Source organism: Astyanax mexicanus, chromosome 24 (assembly GCF_023375975.1).
Source record: "Astyanax mexicanus isolate ESR-SI-001 chromosome 24, AstMex3_surface, whole genome shotgun sequence".
Lineage (NCBI taxonomy): Eukaryota > Metazoa > Chordata > Actinopteri > Characiformes > Acestrorhamphidae > Astyanax > Astyanax mexicanus.
The window spans coordinates 1,982,384-2,001,151 of NC_064431.1; the positions used below are offsets into that span (position 1 = coordinate 1,982,384).

The 18,768-nt window shown below is 40.7% G+C and overlaps 1 protein-coding gene across 3 annotated transcripts in view; it reads left to right on the top strand.

The window, feature by feature from the left end:
• dag1 (dystroglycan 1) overlaps window positions 1-17,614 on the top strand; it is a 54,515-nt gene extending 36,901 nt beyond the window's left edge. For all 3 annotated transcript variants that reach the window (XM_049471881.1, XM_022682216.2, XM_049471880.1), the window contains 2 exons: window positions 1,932-2,504; window positions 13,776-17,614. In XM_049471881.1, the coding sequence (XP_049327838.1) occupies window positions 2,157-2,504; window positions 13,776-16,052 (2,625 nt within the window). In that variant the 5' untranslated portion in view covers window positions 1,932-2,156 and the 3' untranslated portion in view covers window positions 16,053-17,614. The remainder of the gene's footprint in view (window positions 1-1,931; window positions 2,505-13,775) is intronic.
• The last annotated feature ends 1,154 nt before the right edge of the window (window positions 17,615-18,768 follow it).

Sequence of the window (18,768 nt, forward strand, 5' to 3'; positions counted from 1 at the left end):
TAGAGGCATAGTGACTTGCACATTTTAGGACTAGGAGTTAATAAAAAATAGCTTTTTGTTCCGTTTGAAAACATCATGTATAAAATGAAGCTGAAAAGAGGAACTAATAGTCTTAATTTGTACTCGTTATTTTTGTTTGTTTATTTTTTGCATGCAACTCCAGCACTATATGTTTCAGTTCCTCTTTACTCTTTACTCTCTACACCACAAGCTTTTCTTTTTATTTGTGGTAAAAACAAGAAGTTTGCTGAGCTGCTGGCGAGACATTGGTAAATGCTGACATACTTGTTATACTTGTGTTTTCCTGATTTCAGAGAAGTCAAGAAGAGAACAAGTCCAGAACTTTTTTTACTTTAAAAAAAAAAAAAAAGTCTTTGTATTTGTTGTGGCTCTTCAGTGACCGATATGTTCACTGTCCTGGAAGGAGTAGAAAGGCTTTGGCAGGCAGGTTGACATTGGGGTTAAAACGGGTTCAAATCTGAACAGGAACCCACTGCAGAGATAGCAGTGGCGACGGCGGCAGTAGCAGTACCAGCAGCAGCAGCATAATAGTAGGATAATGCCTGGCCATTGGCCATTGGCCATTGGCGGCCCTTTGGCTCCGTGAGCTGTTACGTAACCCTGCATGAGCAACAATATGACAATCATGTTCCATCAGCTCCTAATCTGGAACCTCCGCAGGGTTCCGAAACATGAAGAACACTGTTGTTATTCCACGCAGCATCCCAGTAGTAATCCTGTTTTTCTTCCGCTCATATCGCTTTGATTCAACAACACTCCAGACCTGCCTTGTGCAGGTGTCTGGTTGCAGGCTAACAAGAAGCAGACTTCAAAGATTATTTTATTTTATATAAAATTTTATATAAAGATTTATGATTATTTTATCTTGCTTAGAACTAACAGGCTTTTTGGCATCTAGAATGAAACACAACAAGGTATCAGTGGGGGGAGCTTGATGCTTGACGTACAGGAGTGTTTTTCTTTTTCTTTTCTCTTTTTTTTTTTAAGCGCTAAAGAAGCTGTCCTCTGTTCTCGCTGGGGATGAACATCTCCGACAGGAGCGTGAGAGCCAACTCCTCTCTTGCCTCGGTCTCTTCGCCTCACCCGTTCATAGGCTGAACCCCGGCCAGAGTGGCACTGAGGGGACGGCCTCTTGGGAAATCAGCTGTATTGTTTGAAGCTGTAACAGCAACCCCCCCCTCTCCAACTCCCCTTCCAACGCATAAGCCTTGCTGCTGGCCACTCCCCTTCTTTTATACCACCCGTTCTCTCTCTTGGTCGGAGCTTTTCCTTTTTTTTTCTTTCTCCACCCTCTACTCTCATGAAAGGACCTGTATGAATAACAAACTCCCAGCTCCCAGAGTTCAGTGGTCTCTCTCTGTCTCTCTCTCTCTGCCTCCCCCACGAGAGGGATAGTCGAGGGACAATAGTGGGGGAGAAAGCGTGCATTCATTCTGGCCACCCCCTCAGAAGTGATTCAGTATTCGTTTGGTCACTGCGGACTGACCCCTCTGTCTCAACACATTTCTGTCGGCACGTAGAAGGCCTGCTGCTCGACTCTGCGAAAGGGTGCTTTTGCTTTTTCAGGGGACATGTTTGGTAATGGCTGAGCGAGTTTGCCGGGCCAGAGAGAGAGAAAGCTGTGAATGTTAATCAGATTAGGCTTATCCACCTGTGTGAACAGTGTGTGTGGAGCCAAGAGTAAGTGTTTGAGAGTGAGCGCCCGTCGCTCGGCCTGTAGGAGGGGGTGGAATAAGGAATAGGCAATAAGCAATAAGGAATAAGCAGTGAGGGGAATCGCCCGGACCGTTACCCGAATGCAAGTCGCAGCGCCATTATTGTGCGTGCTGTTTAGGTCCCTCAACTAGACATTTGCAGTGTCTCCTTTGGTATTGAAATGCACACTAATGAATTCCCGTCTCTTTCAACAGGTCTCGGAGGCAACCTCTAACAATGGGATTTCAGAAGTACTGAAGAGTCTGCGACAAAAGACGAGGGAAGAGAGCAAGTCAGGAGAACAAAAGGAAAGGGTTGCAGGGAAGCTGGAGGCACTTTTCAAAAGGGGATCAGTCCTTTCGGGCCCGGCAGGGGGTGTGCATGCTGCCCCCTCAACTGGACATCCTCTTTTGTGCCAGCGCAAGAAAACAAAAGCAAGTATGCTCAATAAACTAAGAGAGTTCCGGGATGCGGGATCCTGCTGCTGCCACCCCACGCTGAGTTTTGGGGGCAGGACTACGCCAGCTTTGCTCCTGCTGACGGTAATGCTAGCAGGGGCCCAAGCGTCATGGCCGCAAGGGCCTGTGGAAGTACTGGGGGACATCGGGCAGTTGGAGGCTTCCATGCACTCAGCGGTACTCTCCGACCTCAAGGAAGCAGAAGCGGCTGTAGCGACGGCAACCGAAGCATCGCAACCAAGCGGGTTCCCGGACTCCTCCGCCGTGGTGGGACGGGTGTTCCAGATGCGAATCCCCACCAAAGCCAAGGACTCGAGTAGCATAGTCAAGGTGAGTCCTTCTGTTTCCATTTCCTTCGTTCATGCAGTACCATATATCCTCCATACCCCCAATTTAAAAAAAAAAATGAAGTTGCAAATGTATGCAAAAGCATTTAAGTGGAATTTACCCACTTTTATTCATCCCCCCTCCCTCGTTCCCCGCTTTGCATATCAGACGCTTCTGCATTAGGCTACGTTCCCCCAGCCAGTGTACTTAGCTCGAGAAGTGACATTGCCTCTAGCGCTGCTTCTCAGCGAAACTTACTCCACGCTTCCCTTTCTGAGTGATGGCCCATAAAAGACAGCAGTCCCTGTAATAACAGAACACCACTTATAAGCCTTACCACGAGACTCGTGCACACCAAGGGCCAAGGCTCTTAAAGAATTCGCTGGGTGTAAAGCCACCCTGCATGCAGATCAAGAAGAGTGAGGGGAAGGGAGGGAGGGTTGGTTGGTTATTAAAACAGGCAAGGTTTTTTCTTTTGAGTTGAGCCCAAAGTAAAGGATGTCTGTCTGGGACTTTATCTGTAGCCATGTTTGCATTCGAAATCTACAAAACAAATGTTTGTAGACTTTACCCTAAGCTTCTTTATCGCAGATGTAGGGTACAGCCAGAGATTGTTCCATGTTCCATGTGGTTTAGACAAGGGGTGGTGCCTGTTTTGTGCATGCAGGAGACACAACATTACCCTTGACATTACCCAATGTAATTTCTCCCGAAACCACCTACTCTATTCAAACATGGCCTTGCTTGGACATTACCCATTATAAGTCCAGCTAATGTTCACTACAACTGGTAATGTTCAAAAACCTTCTGGTTCATTGAAACTTGAATGTGAAGTATGACGATTTAACAAGGCGTTTGCCGTGGGTTATCTTGCGAAAGGGGAATCCTGCTTTTGTAAACTGCCCTCCAACTACTGGATCCGTCTCGCACGATCTGTTTTTCTGTGTTGCAGTGTGCAGACAGCTGTTGTTTAAAGTACACTCTTGGTTGCTGATGGCACTTGGTGATGGTGCTTTTTAATACATTATCAGCACCAGAGGCGACTGTCTGTCTGCAGCCTTGGTGGATGAGTCTATGTATAGAACTGTCTGCTCTTCCCCTTTATCCACTCCGTACAGCAGACAGCTCAACTTGTTCAGTCAGTGTACTGAGGCTCGATTGCGTCCATATTTTGCAGATTTTCAGATTTTGTGAAATACATATTTGAAGCGTAACATTATGACCACCTTCTTGCTTCTTATTCCATTATATTTTGTATAGATTTTTTCTATCAGCTACTTCTATGATCACATAGAAGTAATGGTAGTTGTTTTCTCAGAGGACATCTAAGAACAACACACATATGGTTGTTCTGAATGGGAATAAAATCTAAGAGGACCTTCCATGAAAGACAAAATTACCCCAGGACCCCCTGAGAAACTAATCCCGTCCAAATTTGATTTGGTTTATTGTCACTGTTTGACTAAAGGATGACCATCAAAAACAAACTGTCAGTAACTTTAGTCTGTTTCTGACTTCAACAACTATCTACAAGTTGAACCAGCTAGGTAGGAGTGTCCGATACTTGATGTCGATAGTGAGAAGTGGACACATTCTAGTCTCTATAGACTCCAAACTAAGAGATGGTCATAATGTAACGCTTGACTTGTTGTATATAGGCCGGTTACAATAGCTTCATTATCGATTTATCGTTCAATAAATGACCAATCGTTTTAAAGCTTAACTCAAATAAGCGTATCTCGAGTCGTGAAGGCTGAGGCAGGGTTTTTACAATGGTTCAACGCGGGCTAGCTGGGACAGACCGGGGCTGCGTGTTTTTAGGTTCCAAATTTATCCAAATTGTATTGTCTTTAAAAGGGTTAATTCATTTGTTACAGTATTATTATGTTATTATTTATTACTGCCAAATTCGTGGTCTAAAAATGCCAACAATAGCGTTTATCGCAATAATTTTCTTGGGACAAAATACAGTTCGCAAAAAATCTTTTACAGTGACGGGCCTAGTTGTTTACCTATGCAGTGGAATCCTTAGCCAGATGTTTTTCGACAAATTTTCCAAGCAACTACCCAACAGTTGTTGGTTGTTTTCTCATTTTCTCGTTTTTTTTCTCCACTCTTCCCGTTCAACCAGCCCATGTCAACTGTTGTAAAAGCATGACCCTGGCGCATATCTCGTCATTGTGTTCCTCCGTCCCATGTCAACGTTAGGAGCCTTTCCCAAGCCTGCCGTGTAATCCCACATTCACAGGATCGTTTCTGCCCTGTCAAGCGCATTTTTAAGTTGGAACCCCGAGCCCCTTTGTGCATATTTGGAAAATCTCCCCTTGACAGCTGTGCCAAAGAACGCTAAGACCCAACAGGGTACAGCTGTTGTCTCTGGTGCTCCACCCTGAACCGATTCTGCACTGCCATTCTCACCTCCGACGAGACGAATCGGCCGTCTGCTGGCAGTTTTTTACGCCAAACATAAAGGAATTCTTCTTTTCATTTCGAAGCATCAGAACGGGCTAAACGAAGGCCAGCTTAATGAAAGCTGCTAGGTTTGATCGACAGTATTAATTTAGTCACGTCAAGCTGAAGCTTTACTTTCTTTCCCATTTTCCTCTCTTCTACTGAGACGAGGAGCTGTTCGAGTCGACCCTTTAGTCGTGTAGGCTAATAATATGATATGATTTAATAAGGCAGGTGTCTGGTTTCCTGTCCTTCAGGTGTGTCCTCTCGGATAGACTGTGCTCCAACGTGGGGAAATGCTCTGATTTTAGAATTGAGTTTGAATTGAGTTTTTGATTTGGAAGTGATCTGCTTCATTTATACCAAACTTTATACCAAAAGTTGTAGTCTGCGAGATGTAGAAGTCTAAATAATGTAGTTTTTATTAACTCTTTGTAGTAGTGAATAGTGTAGAAGTGTACATGATTTAATCTCAGAAATGCTATTTTACTCATAAATTTACCACAGTGGAGCAGTTTTAGCTATGTGTTTCCCTCAGCAAAGCTATTTCGATTATGAATTTACCTCTGCAGTGCTATTTTTATCATACATTTACCTCAGTGGAGCAGTTTTTCAGTGATTGGTTTACCTCAGTAATGCTAGTTTGATCATGAATTGACTTCAGCAATGCTAGTTTAATCATACATTTACCTCAGTGGAGCAGTTTTTTAGTATTGGGTTTACCTCAGCAATGCTAGTTCGATCATGAATTTACCTCAGCAGTGCTATTTTGATCATACATTTACCTCAGTGGAGCAGTTTTAGCTATGCATTTCTTTTAGCAGTTCTAGTTTGATCATGAATTTACCTCAGTGGAGCAGTTTTTTAGTATTGGGTTTACCTCAGCAATGCTAGTTCGAGCATGAATTTACCTCTGCAGTGCTAGTTTTAATCATATATTTACCTCAGTGGAGCAGTTTTAGCTATGCGTTGACTAGTTGACTAGTCTATCTATCAGTAGGCTAGTGTCGAATTCTTCATGGAGTAGCGACAGATTATTTAATTTAGTTTATTATATTTTGCCATTGTCTGTTTGTTTGCTTTACTGGAAATGTAAATTCTCATGAATCTCATCCTCCACCACCACCACCATCACCCACCGTCCAATCCCCACTTTCCCTGCGTCTGTATTCCACTCCTCCCATGCCTTCACATTCGCCCGTGACGGCAGGATCCTTCTTCATTCCCCAGCCCCTCCCTTTTTCAACACAAAGACTGGGGCTGAAATCTAATTAGCCTCGGCGGCCGTGCAGCAGCAGCAGCGGCGGGTAGCAGATAGCTCCGTACTCCAGCAGCCTGGAGGAGAAAAGGAAAGGAGGAGAAGAAACGACTTGGAAATCTGAGTCATCCTGCGTTTACGGCCTAAAATAAATCACGGCGGGTTCGAGCAGTGGAGTTACGGGGTTCTTCCCCGTGTTTGTGTTGTGATATACCCTGTGCATAGCAACCAGCTCTGTGGTGCCGGTGTCGAGTGGCAGGCTAGCATTACCCTCATGCTTCAGTGCCCTTTTGAGGAACATTTCTGGAGCTCTGACTGGCCTGTCATTTTTGGAAGCTGGTTTCATTCGTGTACAGCTTTTTAGCTTTTTAGCTTTTTAGCTTTTTAGCTCGACACACAAACGGCGAGCTGTGGAAACGAGAAACGAGGCAGGAAAAGAGAACAACCCAGATTTACCCTTCTGCTCATGTATTCACTTATTATTCCCTCCGTGTCCACAAGAGGGCAGTGCCGAGAGCTGAATAAGCTGGTTAAGGAGTGTCTCTTCTGTCCTTCATATATATATATATATATATATATATATATATATTTTTTTTTTGTATTTTGTTTGTTCATTTATTTATTTTTAGTGGCTACAGATAAAGATATTTATTTACCTCGTTTTTTGTATTTACCTCGTCTCTTTCAGTGTCCCTAGTTTGCAGCACGCCCATATACTGTAGCTCACAGATGGCTCATCAGTAGAAAACAAACAAAAAAAATAAAAAATAAATAAATAATCTATAAATTACCTATAGCCCTCAACCCCTTTAGAGATTAGAGATGCACCATAATCAGCATTTTTATTTTGGCCAAACTGAAAGCCAAATACTGTGTACTGAATATTAAACAGTTTTTTTTTCCTTCATGTGTAATTCAAGTTATTCACTGTTTAATAAGGGAAATAGGTTGCATGTAATTGAGTTGTCCTCAGAAAAAAAGCAATGACAAAAGTACAATTTAAAAACCCCTATTAAACACTGAAACCTTTTATTATCCCAGTAGGCAAACCAACAATGCATAAAATACTTGTACTTTAGAAGAAATGTTTTAATTATAAATTTGTCCCTGCAGTGAATTTACCTCATAAATGTTAGTTTAATCATAAATTTATGTCAATGGAGACATTTCAGTAATGAATTTACCTCAGAAATTATACTTTAATTATACATTTACCTCTGCTGTGCTATTTTAATTATAAATTTGTCTCAGGCAGTGCAATTTTAATCATGATTTTACCTCAGAAATGCTATTTTAATCATACATTTACCTCAGTGGAACAGTTTTAGTGATGGTTTTACCTCAGCAATGCTAGTTCTATCGTGAATTTACCTCAGCAATTCTATTTCAATTATGAATTTACCTCAGTGAAGCAGTTTTAGTTGTGCATTTACCTCAGCAATGCTAGTTTAATCATGTTTTTTTTTTCTCAGTAGAGCAGTTTTATCTATGAACTTACCTCAGCAATGCTAGTCTAATCACGACTGTACCTCTGCTGTGCTTATTTTAGTTTGTGTATTTACATCAGCAGTGGTATTCAAGTTGCATTTCAGTGAAATGTACAATTACAGAAAAAGGCAGCCACTCTTTTGATAATAAAAAAAAACAAACAAATAGTGAAATGGTGATGAACTGTTTAATTTGCTTTATTTATGAGAGTAGAGCATAAAAATGATTAAACTTAAACTGTTTTTGGCTCGGGTGGGAGACCTGCTGCTGCTTTAAAAAAAAAAAAAAAAAAATCCTAACTTTAGAGGAAACACTGCAGTAAGATAAATGATAAATGAGTAATCGTTCAGTATACATATATTTTTATTTATTTATTTATTTATTTATTTGTTGTGCCGTTCTTAGCTAGATCATTTTGGTTGCCAAATATTCAGTGCGTCCTGTTTGTAGTCATGTTTGTGTACAAAGACGTGACCCCTTGGACGCTGCTGAACACTTATCGGTTGACCGATTCCTCAGTGGACGTTTGGACGAGCAGATTTGCTGATGTTTGTTAGTTTAGGTATTAAAAGAGCTTTAAATTCATCCGGTCTGTCCAAAGTCCAGCGCCTGCAGATACATGTTTGTGTTTTTCTTCTTACCTCTGAACGATTTCTCCTGCTAATACATGACTTTCTCATATCCGGCAAGAAAAAAAAAACAAAAAAACAGCACCATCCATTTCCCCCCCCTTCTGTTAAATACAGTTTAAACTGCTTTAACTGCTGCTATTTTTTCTCCCAGAGACGCTTTATTACTTTACCTTTGTGGAGGAGAAATACCGGGACACAAGCAACAGTCATTCGACAGCCAGGGTTTACTTTTATAAAGCGAATAGAAATATGTGGGTGGAAGCCATTTAATGCCTGTTTGGATTTTTATTTATTTTTTTATATTTAAGAAATTATACTTTAATTATAAATTTACCTCTGCTGTGCAATTTTAATCTCGATTTTACCTCAAAAATGCTATTTTATCATACATTTTTTTTCTCAGTGGAGATGTTTTCGTTATAAAATTCCCTGAGCAGTGCCATTTTAATCATGAATTTATTTTTCTGTCTATTTAGAGATGCAGGCCTACTGGAAAGTCTCAATAGTAAAAAAAAAAAAAAAAAAAGAAAAAGAAAGAACACATGCAAGTTGTCCATTAAGGTTAATTATTATTATTATTATTATTATTATTATTATTATTATTATTATTATTATTATTATTATTATTGAAACAACAGTATCAAAACAGCCACTTTTAATCACAAAATAAACAAGTACTAAATTGTCAAATAATTTTCATTTAAATATAAATCTTTCCTTAAATAAACAAACTAAAACATGTCACACAACAACAGTTATGTGATTAATCATAATTAAGATCATGATAAATTTGTTAAAATGCTAATAGTTGTGGGGTTTTTTTGGAGGGGGATAAAAATAATAATAATAATAATAACAGTGTATTGTAGTTTATGAAGGCTGACAGACTAGATTTAGACTACATTTTTTTTTTTTACTTAATAGTATCTCATGGTAGTTTTACTGTATTAGAATATCTCGAGATATTACATTAAGGTGCTCGAGAGCCTTAATTTTTTATTATTATTGAAACACCTGTATAACAACCGATTTTTAATCGCAAAATAAACAAGTACTAAATGGACATAAATGAGTTCAATTTAAATACAAGTGAAAATACAAAAAAAAAAAAGTCGCACAACAATTCTGTGATTAATCATAATTTAGGTCATGATTTTTTTTTTTTTTTTTGTAGTCGACTAATCTGATGATTATTTTTTCGATTAGTCGATTAGTCGACGATTATTTCTACCATGTCCTCCACTTCTAATGATGACAGAAACAGATGAGCGTGAGATTTAAAGGGCTTTTAAATGTCTGAATTTTGTTTATTTAGTGATTAAATATGTCATCTGTTGTAGACTAAGTGTAAACTGAGTGTAAACTGTGTGATTGAGCCATTTACCCCATTTCTCTCCCATTGTGTTTCTGTCTCCAGCTCTTTGTGTAATGCGGTACTGTCACAAATTAACAATTAATCGAAAATGATTTAATTTGTAGTCAACTAATTTAAATAATCAGCATCGTTATCGATTATATCGACTAATCGTTGCAGCTTTACAGAACTTTAATGGCATTAATTACTGTATTTTGTCATTTCCATCTCAGCAATTCTACTAATTTCAGTTTAAAAGAAAAATTTAAATCAGTGCTAGCTTCTTTAATCTATATGTAGAAAATTTAAAAAACCCGAACTGTAATTAAATGTAATTTATTCAACAGTAAAAAGTAGACTGCAAGTAAACAGCAGCTTCAGGCAAAAACGTCAGGCCTCCTGAAATTTTCCACTGGAAAGACTTTGCTCTGCCAATTCCCCCCCCCCGAGTCTCCTCAGTCTCCATTTCACTCTCATATCTCCACGACATGCCTGAGCCCACTCCTTCAAAACTCTCAATCTTATCTCCTCAGCTGTCTTCACACCACAACAATGGGGCCTTTTTTCTGCTGGGCTCCTTCACAAGAACATGCTAACAATGGAGTCCTTTCTTCATCTTTCACGAAGGAGTTTTCATTTCTTGCCATTTAATTCCTTCATGTCGGGGGAACGTTCTGTTCTTCTCCTCGCTCTTCGCTGGGCGGCGATACGGAGGTTCTCTCAGGAGATCACAGGACGGTCCTGTAGTTCAGCTGGAGCAGGAATGCTGTTGGATGTATTCTGATATTGATAAATAAAGACTGTAAATCAGGTTAAGATTTTAGAAGGTTTTTTCGTCATTTGGTGAGGATGAGAAGTAGTCACTCTACCTCGCTGTACCTCACTCTGCCTTACTTACTCTACCTCGCTCTACCTTCCTCTACTTTGCCCTGGCTCAGTAGATCACCCTATAGCTCACTCTACCTTGCTCTGGCTCACTATACCTCACTCTGCCTTACTCTACCTTACTCTGACTCACTAGATCTCCCTATGGCTCACTCTACCTCGCTCTGGCTCACTATACCTCACTCTGCCTTTCTCTACCTTACTCTGACTCACTAGATCTCCCTATGGCTCACTCTACCTCGCTCTGCTTTACTCTACCTCGCTTTACCTTCCTCTACCTTACACTGGATCATTCCGTCTCACACTACCTTCCTCTATTACTCTGACTCATTATCTCCCTATGGCTCACTCTACCTCGTTTTGCTTTATCTCAATTTACTTCACTCTGCCTTACTTACTCTACCCCACTCTGCTTTACTCTACCTCGCTCTGCTTTACTCTACCTCGCTTTACCTTCCTCTACCTTACTCTGACTCATTCCACCTCGCACTTCCTTCCTCTCTATTACTCATTATCTCCCTATGGCTCACTCTACCTCGTTTTGCTTTATCTCAATTTACTTTTATCTGTCCTACACTACCTTATTTTACCTGACTTTACCTCACTCTGCCTTCCTCTTTGTTACTTTGACTTACTATATATTCCTGTGGCTCACTCTACCTTGCTCGGGCTAACTTACTCTACCTACCTTACTTTACCTCACTCTGCCTTAATTTACCTTGCTCTACCTTACTCTACCTCGCTTCACCTTGCTCTGGCTACCTTAGTCTACCTCGATCTATCTTACTCTTTCTCGCTCTAACTTACTTTACCTCACTCTGCCTTACTTACTCTACCTCACTTTACCATCCTCTGGCTCACTCTGCCTTACTCTGCCTAACTTTACCTATCTATACTTACTAACTATACCACTCTATACCCTATGCCTCCCTCTACCTCACTTTGGCTCATTCTACCTCACTCTACCTTCCTCTACCATGCTCTAAGTCTTTATTACCTCCCTCTGGTTTAGCTCTACCTCACTTTACCTTCCTCTGGCTTGCTATATATTGCTTAACCTTACTCCACCTTGCTCTTCCTCTGCCAGCTCTGCCTCCCTCTGCCTCAATTGGGTAATGTGTGTTTATCATACAACAATAATAATAATAGCAATGACATGACTATACAATCATTCATCTTACAGCCCCAATATAGCTCTATGTTCTTTAAGATCGAACTGTGAAGGTTAGGACCACAGAGTGGACATATTCAGGGAACCCCCACCCTGCCCCATTCCTCAAACCCTTTCCATCACAGCCGCTGGAATCTAAAAATAAAAGCAAGGCCTGTAAGAGTTTAAAACCCAGATGTTTTGTTTCGTCGCCATGTTAGTTTTTCTGACTCTCACTTTTTTTTTCCTCCTCTCATTTTTCAACATTTTCTCGTTTAATTCAAGAAAGGCTCGCCTTTGGCAGAGGCTTCGCTTTCTTCAGAGTGGGTTGCATGAATCATCAGTGTGGAAACTCTGGTAGCTTAAATGTCAGTGAGTTTATGGGTTTTGGCAATGCGCTTTTTATGCTGATTTCTTGCTCTTGGTTTCAGGAGCGTATACAGTATTAGGGTGCAGTTCTAAATTTAAACCTGAATCTAAGGACATACAGCTCAGGAAAAATAAAATGAAACCATCTAAAAATGATGAGTTTCTTTGATTTTACCAAATTAAAAACCTCTGGAATATAATCAAGAGGAAGATGGATGATCAAAAACCATCAAACCACCAAACTGAACTGCTTGAATTTTTACACCAGGAGTAAAGCAGCATAAAGTTATCCAAAAGCAGTGTGTAAGACTGGTGGAGGTGAATATGATGCCAAGATGCATGAAAACTGTGATTTTAAAAACCAGGGTTATTCCACCAAATATTGATTTCTGAACTTAACCTAGTACTATACATATTTAAACCTGAGACCAAATAGCAATGGGGAATAATGTCTTTCCACAGTGTTTTCAGGCCTGGCTAGGGCCGTTAGCAGAGGAAACTTGGATTTTGGGACATTGCATTTGTTTCTCTGTCTGTTTTTTTGCAGAGTTTTGCAAATATATTTTACGGCATAAAATTCTAAAGCATTGAATAACACTTTGAGCATGTAAAATATAGTATGGAGTGGAAACACTGTCATTGTAGTGACTCAAAATGTGTCTAGGGATCACTGAGCGAATAGAAAAATCAGAATAAATAGCACACTCAACTGTAGTTTGTTTTGTAATGGAGCGTAAACAATAACTCCCAGCGTTCCCGGATTTAATACGATCCTCTAAATGATAGCTCTGTCTCCGGTCTATTTTTAATCCTTGGAAATGGCACCTGCACAGGGCTTGAACCTTTTTTCCCAGCGCAGCGATGTTGGTGTTTTAAGCACACTATTCATCAACTGGATTATGGATCAGCCTATAATTAGACTCCCACCTGAATTATTAATATCTTTCTACGTGAACAAATTGGTGGGTAGTCGCTGGTGTGCACTGATTGGAAAACAGCATTTAGGATCACAACGGATGATGAAAACGTCCCCGTAAACGACGAGGCACCGAAAGGCGTGTCGGACGATGCTTCGCTTCTCGAAGCTCGAAAGCTTAAGGGCAGAAATAAAAAGCCCAGCTGCTTTCGCCGTCGCCGCCGCCGCTCCCCCAGCGACTGCAGTGTACTGGTTAGAGCGTTAATGATCTGTCTCGGGAGCATCGTCTCTACATTATTTATCATCCAGGATTTATTAGCCACCAGATTAAGGCACTGGAAGCAGAAGATACGTTTTTATATTTGTAGTGCAGTTTGTTTATTTTAATGTACCATCACTTTACATTGATTCATTATTACGCATTTTCTGACTGTGAGGGCTCATTGAACATCATCTCTTCAGTAGTGTGACCGGCGATGGCTAAACTACTGAGAAGTAGCACACTTTTAATTACCTAGCGTTTGTAAACATGGTTGGATTATAAGTAATGTGTTTTTCAGAATTTATGCTCCATAGATGCGTAACTATGTGCCCTTTAGCTGCTTTAGTGCATCTTATGTTGAAAAGACTCAAAACTTACACACTTTACACATTTCATTAAAATCTTATTTTTTATAGCTTTGTATTAGTTTTAGTTCTGGTATCTGTCCATTTTTATAGTTATCTTGTCGTAATTGATTTCTTTTTTTCTTTCTTTTCATTTCTTTCTAGGTTACGGAAGCAGGCAAAGACACCCTACCAGCATGGTTACACTGGGAACCAATGAGCAGCACCCTTCAAGGACTTCCTCTGGAGGTAGACAAGGGTGTCCATTACATATCCATCTCCATTACGAATTCAAGTCGTGTATCCCAGAGCCCAGATGTATTCTCCATTGAGGTTCATCCAGAGGAACATGCTGACACTGATCCCATTCAGTTGGCAGTCCAGTCCGACATCAACGATTCTCAACCTTTCGTCTGCGGCAACGAAGAGCCCGTCACCGTGCTCACCGTCATCCTGGATGCGGATCTTACCAAGATGAGTTCCAAGCAGAGAGTGGAGCTTTTGGCCAAGATGAAAAAGTTCTCAGGGGTGGGGCTCCAGCACATGAAGATCTTGCCTGTTGTCAACAACCGTTTGTTTGACATGTCCGCTTTTATGGCTGGACCAGGAAATGCCAAGAAGGTAGTGGAGAACGGTGCTCTCTTATCCTGGAAACTGGGTTGTGCCCTGGATCAAAGCAACATTCCCAACATCAGCAGCGTTCAGGTTCCTGCAAAGGAAGGGACAATGTCAGCACAGTTGGGATACCCTGTTGTTGGGTGGCACATTGCTAACAAGAAGCCTCACGTACCGAAAAGAGTCCGGCGGCAGCTTAACAACACTCCTACACCCGTGCCCTCTTTGCTTCCTCCGACAACGTACCCTGAGCCGGCCACCCGCATTGTGCCCACACCTACGTCACCATCGTTTGGACCAGCTTCGGACACTTCTGCACCTCCTATGCGAGGTCCTGTACCATTGCCTGTGCGACCTACTCAACGTGCCAGAGAATCGATTGCCCACACTCCCACAATTGGGCCCCCTCAACCAACAAAAATTATGGACACCACCAGCACAATTGCTATTCAGCCTACAATGACCAGAACAGTGGTTGTTGGTCCTTCTGTAACTCCAGCAACACCAACTACAAGGAAACCAACCAAGAAGCCCAGGAAACCCAAGACCACTCCAGTGCCAAGAGAGCCTAAGACGACCACACCCAAGCCGCCCAGACGCACCACCCCCTCAGTTGTTCTCCCAAGTGATAATGTGAGACCAGAGTTGCGTAACCCAATTGATCAGGTGAAGGCATTCATCGGCACGTACTTTGAAGTGAAGATTCCATCGGACACATTCTTCGACAAAGAAGATGGTACAACGGACAAGTTGAGACTAACCTTGAGGAGAAACAACGACGTCGTGGGAGAAGACTCTTGGATTCAGTTCAATAGCACAAGTCAGTTGCTTTATGGATTACCTGACTGGCAGCATGTAGGCAAACATGAGTACTTCATGCAGGCAACTGACAAAGGTGGTCTTTACACGACGGATGCCTTCGAGGTCCGGGTGAATCGCTTTGGAAACAACTTCAAGTCACCAGTCCTGTTCGCTGCCCGATTCCAAGGGGAACCTCATTCTGTTACTAATGACGTCCACAAGAAGATCCTTCTCGTCAAGAAGCTGGCCTATTCGTTTGGCGATCGCAATTCTAGTTCAATCACTCTGAGGAATATCACCAAGGGTTCAATTGTAGTGGAGTGGACCAACAACAGCCTCCAGCAGCACCCGTGCCCGAAGGAGCAGATCCAGGCCATGAGTCGACGGATCTCCGATGCTGACGGAAGGCCGTCGCAGACGTTCAACAATGCCATGGAGCCGGAGTTCAGACCCATCAACATCACCATCAAAGGAACCGGAAGTTGTCTCAACTACATGTTCGTTCCCCCAGGAGAGATCCCAGACACGTTTCCTCCAGCAGTTACTCCTGCCGTGGGAGCCGGGCGACAGAGCACCGACGACGTTTACCTTCACACGGTCATACCAGCTGTGGTTGTTGCGGCAATTCTGCTGATCGCTGGCATCATTGCCATGATTTGCTATCGCAAGAAGCGCAAGGGCAAGCTTACCATTGAAGACCAGGCGACGTTCATCAAGAAAGGGGTGCCCATCATTTTCGCGGATGAACTTGACGATTCCAAGCCCCCTCCATCGTCCAGCATGCCCCTTATCCTTCAAGAGGAGAAGCCTCCTCTTCCGCCACCTGAGTACCCAAACATGCCCATTCCAGAGACAACGCCTCTAAACCAGGACCTGATGGGCGAGTACACAGGCCTACAAGATGAGGACCCTAATGCACCTCCTTACCAGCCTCCTCCACCCTTCTCCACTCCCATGGAGGGTAAAGGGTCTCGCCCCAAGAACATGACCCCCTACAGATCCCCACCCCCTTACGTGCCACCCTAATGTTTGCTGATCCCTCCGGTTGTGGAGGACTAGGAACTTGTGCAGTTCCAACTCCATTGTTGTCTCTTTGCATTTTTGGATGTTGGAGGGGCTCCACAGTTTGGGACAATGCGACGGGAGGGTTGGGAGTAATTTCTTTAAAAAATCGAAAAAATGAAACAAAAAAATTGGACTGGACTTTTGGGGAAAGGGTGAGGATGAGGGTGAGGATGAGGGTGAGGGTGGGGGATGTACCTAGGTAGTCTGCAAAGGACACCAAGAGCAACCTCAGCCTCTTGACTACTCTGGCTACTGCTGAACAGTTGGGAGATGTGCCCTCCAATCCTAGCGCTTTTGTGTCTAGATGGGCTTTTTTGTTGTTTTATCGTTTCTTTCTATTTCTTTCCGACTGACTTCAGAATCAAAACTACTTGCCTAACAGCCCTCTTTTTATCTTCTGAACTGAACCGTTCTTGTGTTTTTGAATAATACATAAAGACAATAAGTAAACTGACTGCAGGTGCGAGAGAGAGAGAGTGTTTCGTAGGGACATTCTATGAATGAGGAGAAAAACCTGATGATGACCTAGAGGAACTTGAACAGCCGTGCAGACGATTACAGGCTGTCTGTTTCGATTCAATACAGTTCGCCTTTTAACATTTAATTATACTGTTTTTATCTTTATTCACGTCTAGTAAAGATGAGCATAACAAGAGGTAGCCAAAAAGCTCGATTAAGAGAGAGAGATAGAACCTTTTTGTATATTGGAAAGGTTTGTTCTGCTTTTGTTTTTTTCTTCATAAGTTTTAAAGTAAATCTGAAAGATTCTACGAAGCAAATCTTTTTGGTGTTGTGCCCTGAAATAAGAATAATAAAAAAAATAATAATAATATGAATAATAATCAAAATAAGTCACTTGGGTCGATGGGTAAATTCTGGCTGTTTTTAGAGAGCGTTCGTTTCGGTCCTGTAACGTTTTTGGAGCTGGAGATTTTTGGAGATCTTAACGGGAAATCACAGATACGTACGATATGTACGTGAGCGATGATCTACTGTAAAGAAAAACGCTTCTGTTGTATTCTGACTTTGCATTTATTCGGAAAAATTGAACTAAAACAAAGAAAAGAGAGGCCTGGAACCAGAGTTTGAGCTTTGTGTGTGTAGTTAGATGACATGTTGGTTTTTAGTTTGAAGGGAACGCTAATCAGGCGAATCAGAAATGTGGCAAACTCATAACATATATATATATATATATATATATATATATATATATATATATATATATATATATATATATATATATATATATATAAAACAAATTTCACCGCAAGCATTCGGCACCAGTCAGAATCAGAACCTGCTCAGTCAGCTTTGCTCATATGATTTAAAAGGCTCAAAAGGCCCAATCTCAGCTAGGCTTTCAGATTACTTTTATTTTTTCTTATTTTAAAATGTTTTGGTTTGTATTGTTCTTTATTTTTATTTTTTTTTTGTTTTTAACTCTTCAATAATGATTATGGAGTGTATGCCTTGGATTGACACAAAATAACTGAAAATAAAGACTGAAGATTTTGATAACTAAACCATCCTCTAAACATTTATTAAATGTATCGGTCATACTATATTTGCAGTTGAATGCCATTTTTTGCCTTGGTGGTAATGCAGCAAGTGTCTTCTGTAAATAATATTCTGCCTGTGGATATAATTCTGTATTTATAGTCCAAGAAGTGTGTACATCAAATATAGGGGTTGGAGCGGGAGGGGGCGGGGACGGGGGCGGGGCTACAGTTTGTTTTAAAGAAGGGGTATAATTATTTTTTTATGTAGTGACTCTCTCGATCTCAAGTTTATGGAGAGAGGTGGAAAAAATATATCAGATTCTATAATTATTAAAATAAATATCTGTACTAAAATTCACAATCCGGGAACCAGAAACGATACAGTGGGCGGAGCTGAGACGGCTGGGAAAAAGTCAGACGGTTAAAAAGAAAAAAGGTCGAAGATTTTTGATTTCATTAAACAAAAAAATAAAATACAAAAAACGAACAAAAAAAATAAAGGGTTGATTAAAAATCACAGTCTAATTTTTTATGAAGTTTTTGATACAACCTCAAAATTGTTTTATTAAGAAGAACAATAAATAAATAAATAAATAGTGTATTGCGATTTGTAAGAGCTTAGCTTAGGCATTTCTTCATCTTTTTAGTGTACAGTATTCGTTCTCATTTTTAGTTTTTTTTTTTTTTTTTTTTAGTTTTTTAGTTTTTAATACCTTAATTTTTGAGGGTCTGGAAACGATTACGTTAGCGGTGCTAAAGAAAACTAAAAAAAAAGTAATACAGAAATACAGACAAAAATGATGCAAAATTAGTATATCGTTTATTTTTTTTTCATACTCAATTGATAATCCTAAATCAGAAAAAAAAAAAGTTTTAAAAATTTATTTTTCCGTATGAAACTGAGGCGGAAAATTTTAAATAAGTTGGTTGTCATCATTTTCCTGTACATTTATGCTAAAATTAAATAATGTAAATTAAGAAAAAAACAATTTTTTTTTTTAAGTTGCTTTGACATAAAAGTTCCTGAAAATAATTTATTGCGTAAATCGTACTTATTCTAAAGAGCCCTAAAGAGCTGAAGTGGCCGATTTTTTTCCTTCCAAAATGTTGCTAAATTGCTGCAACCAGTGATGTAGAGCGTGGGATGAAGTACGTTTTTCAAAAGTAAAGTCTGAAAA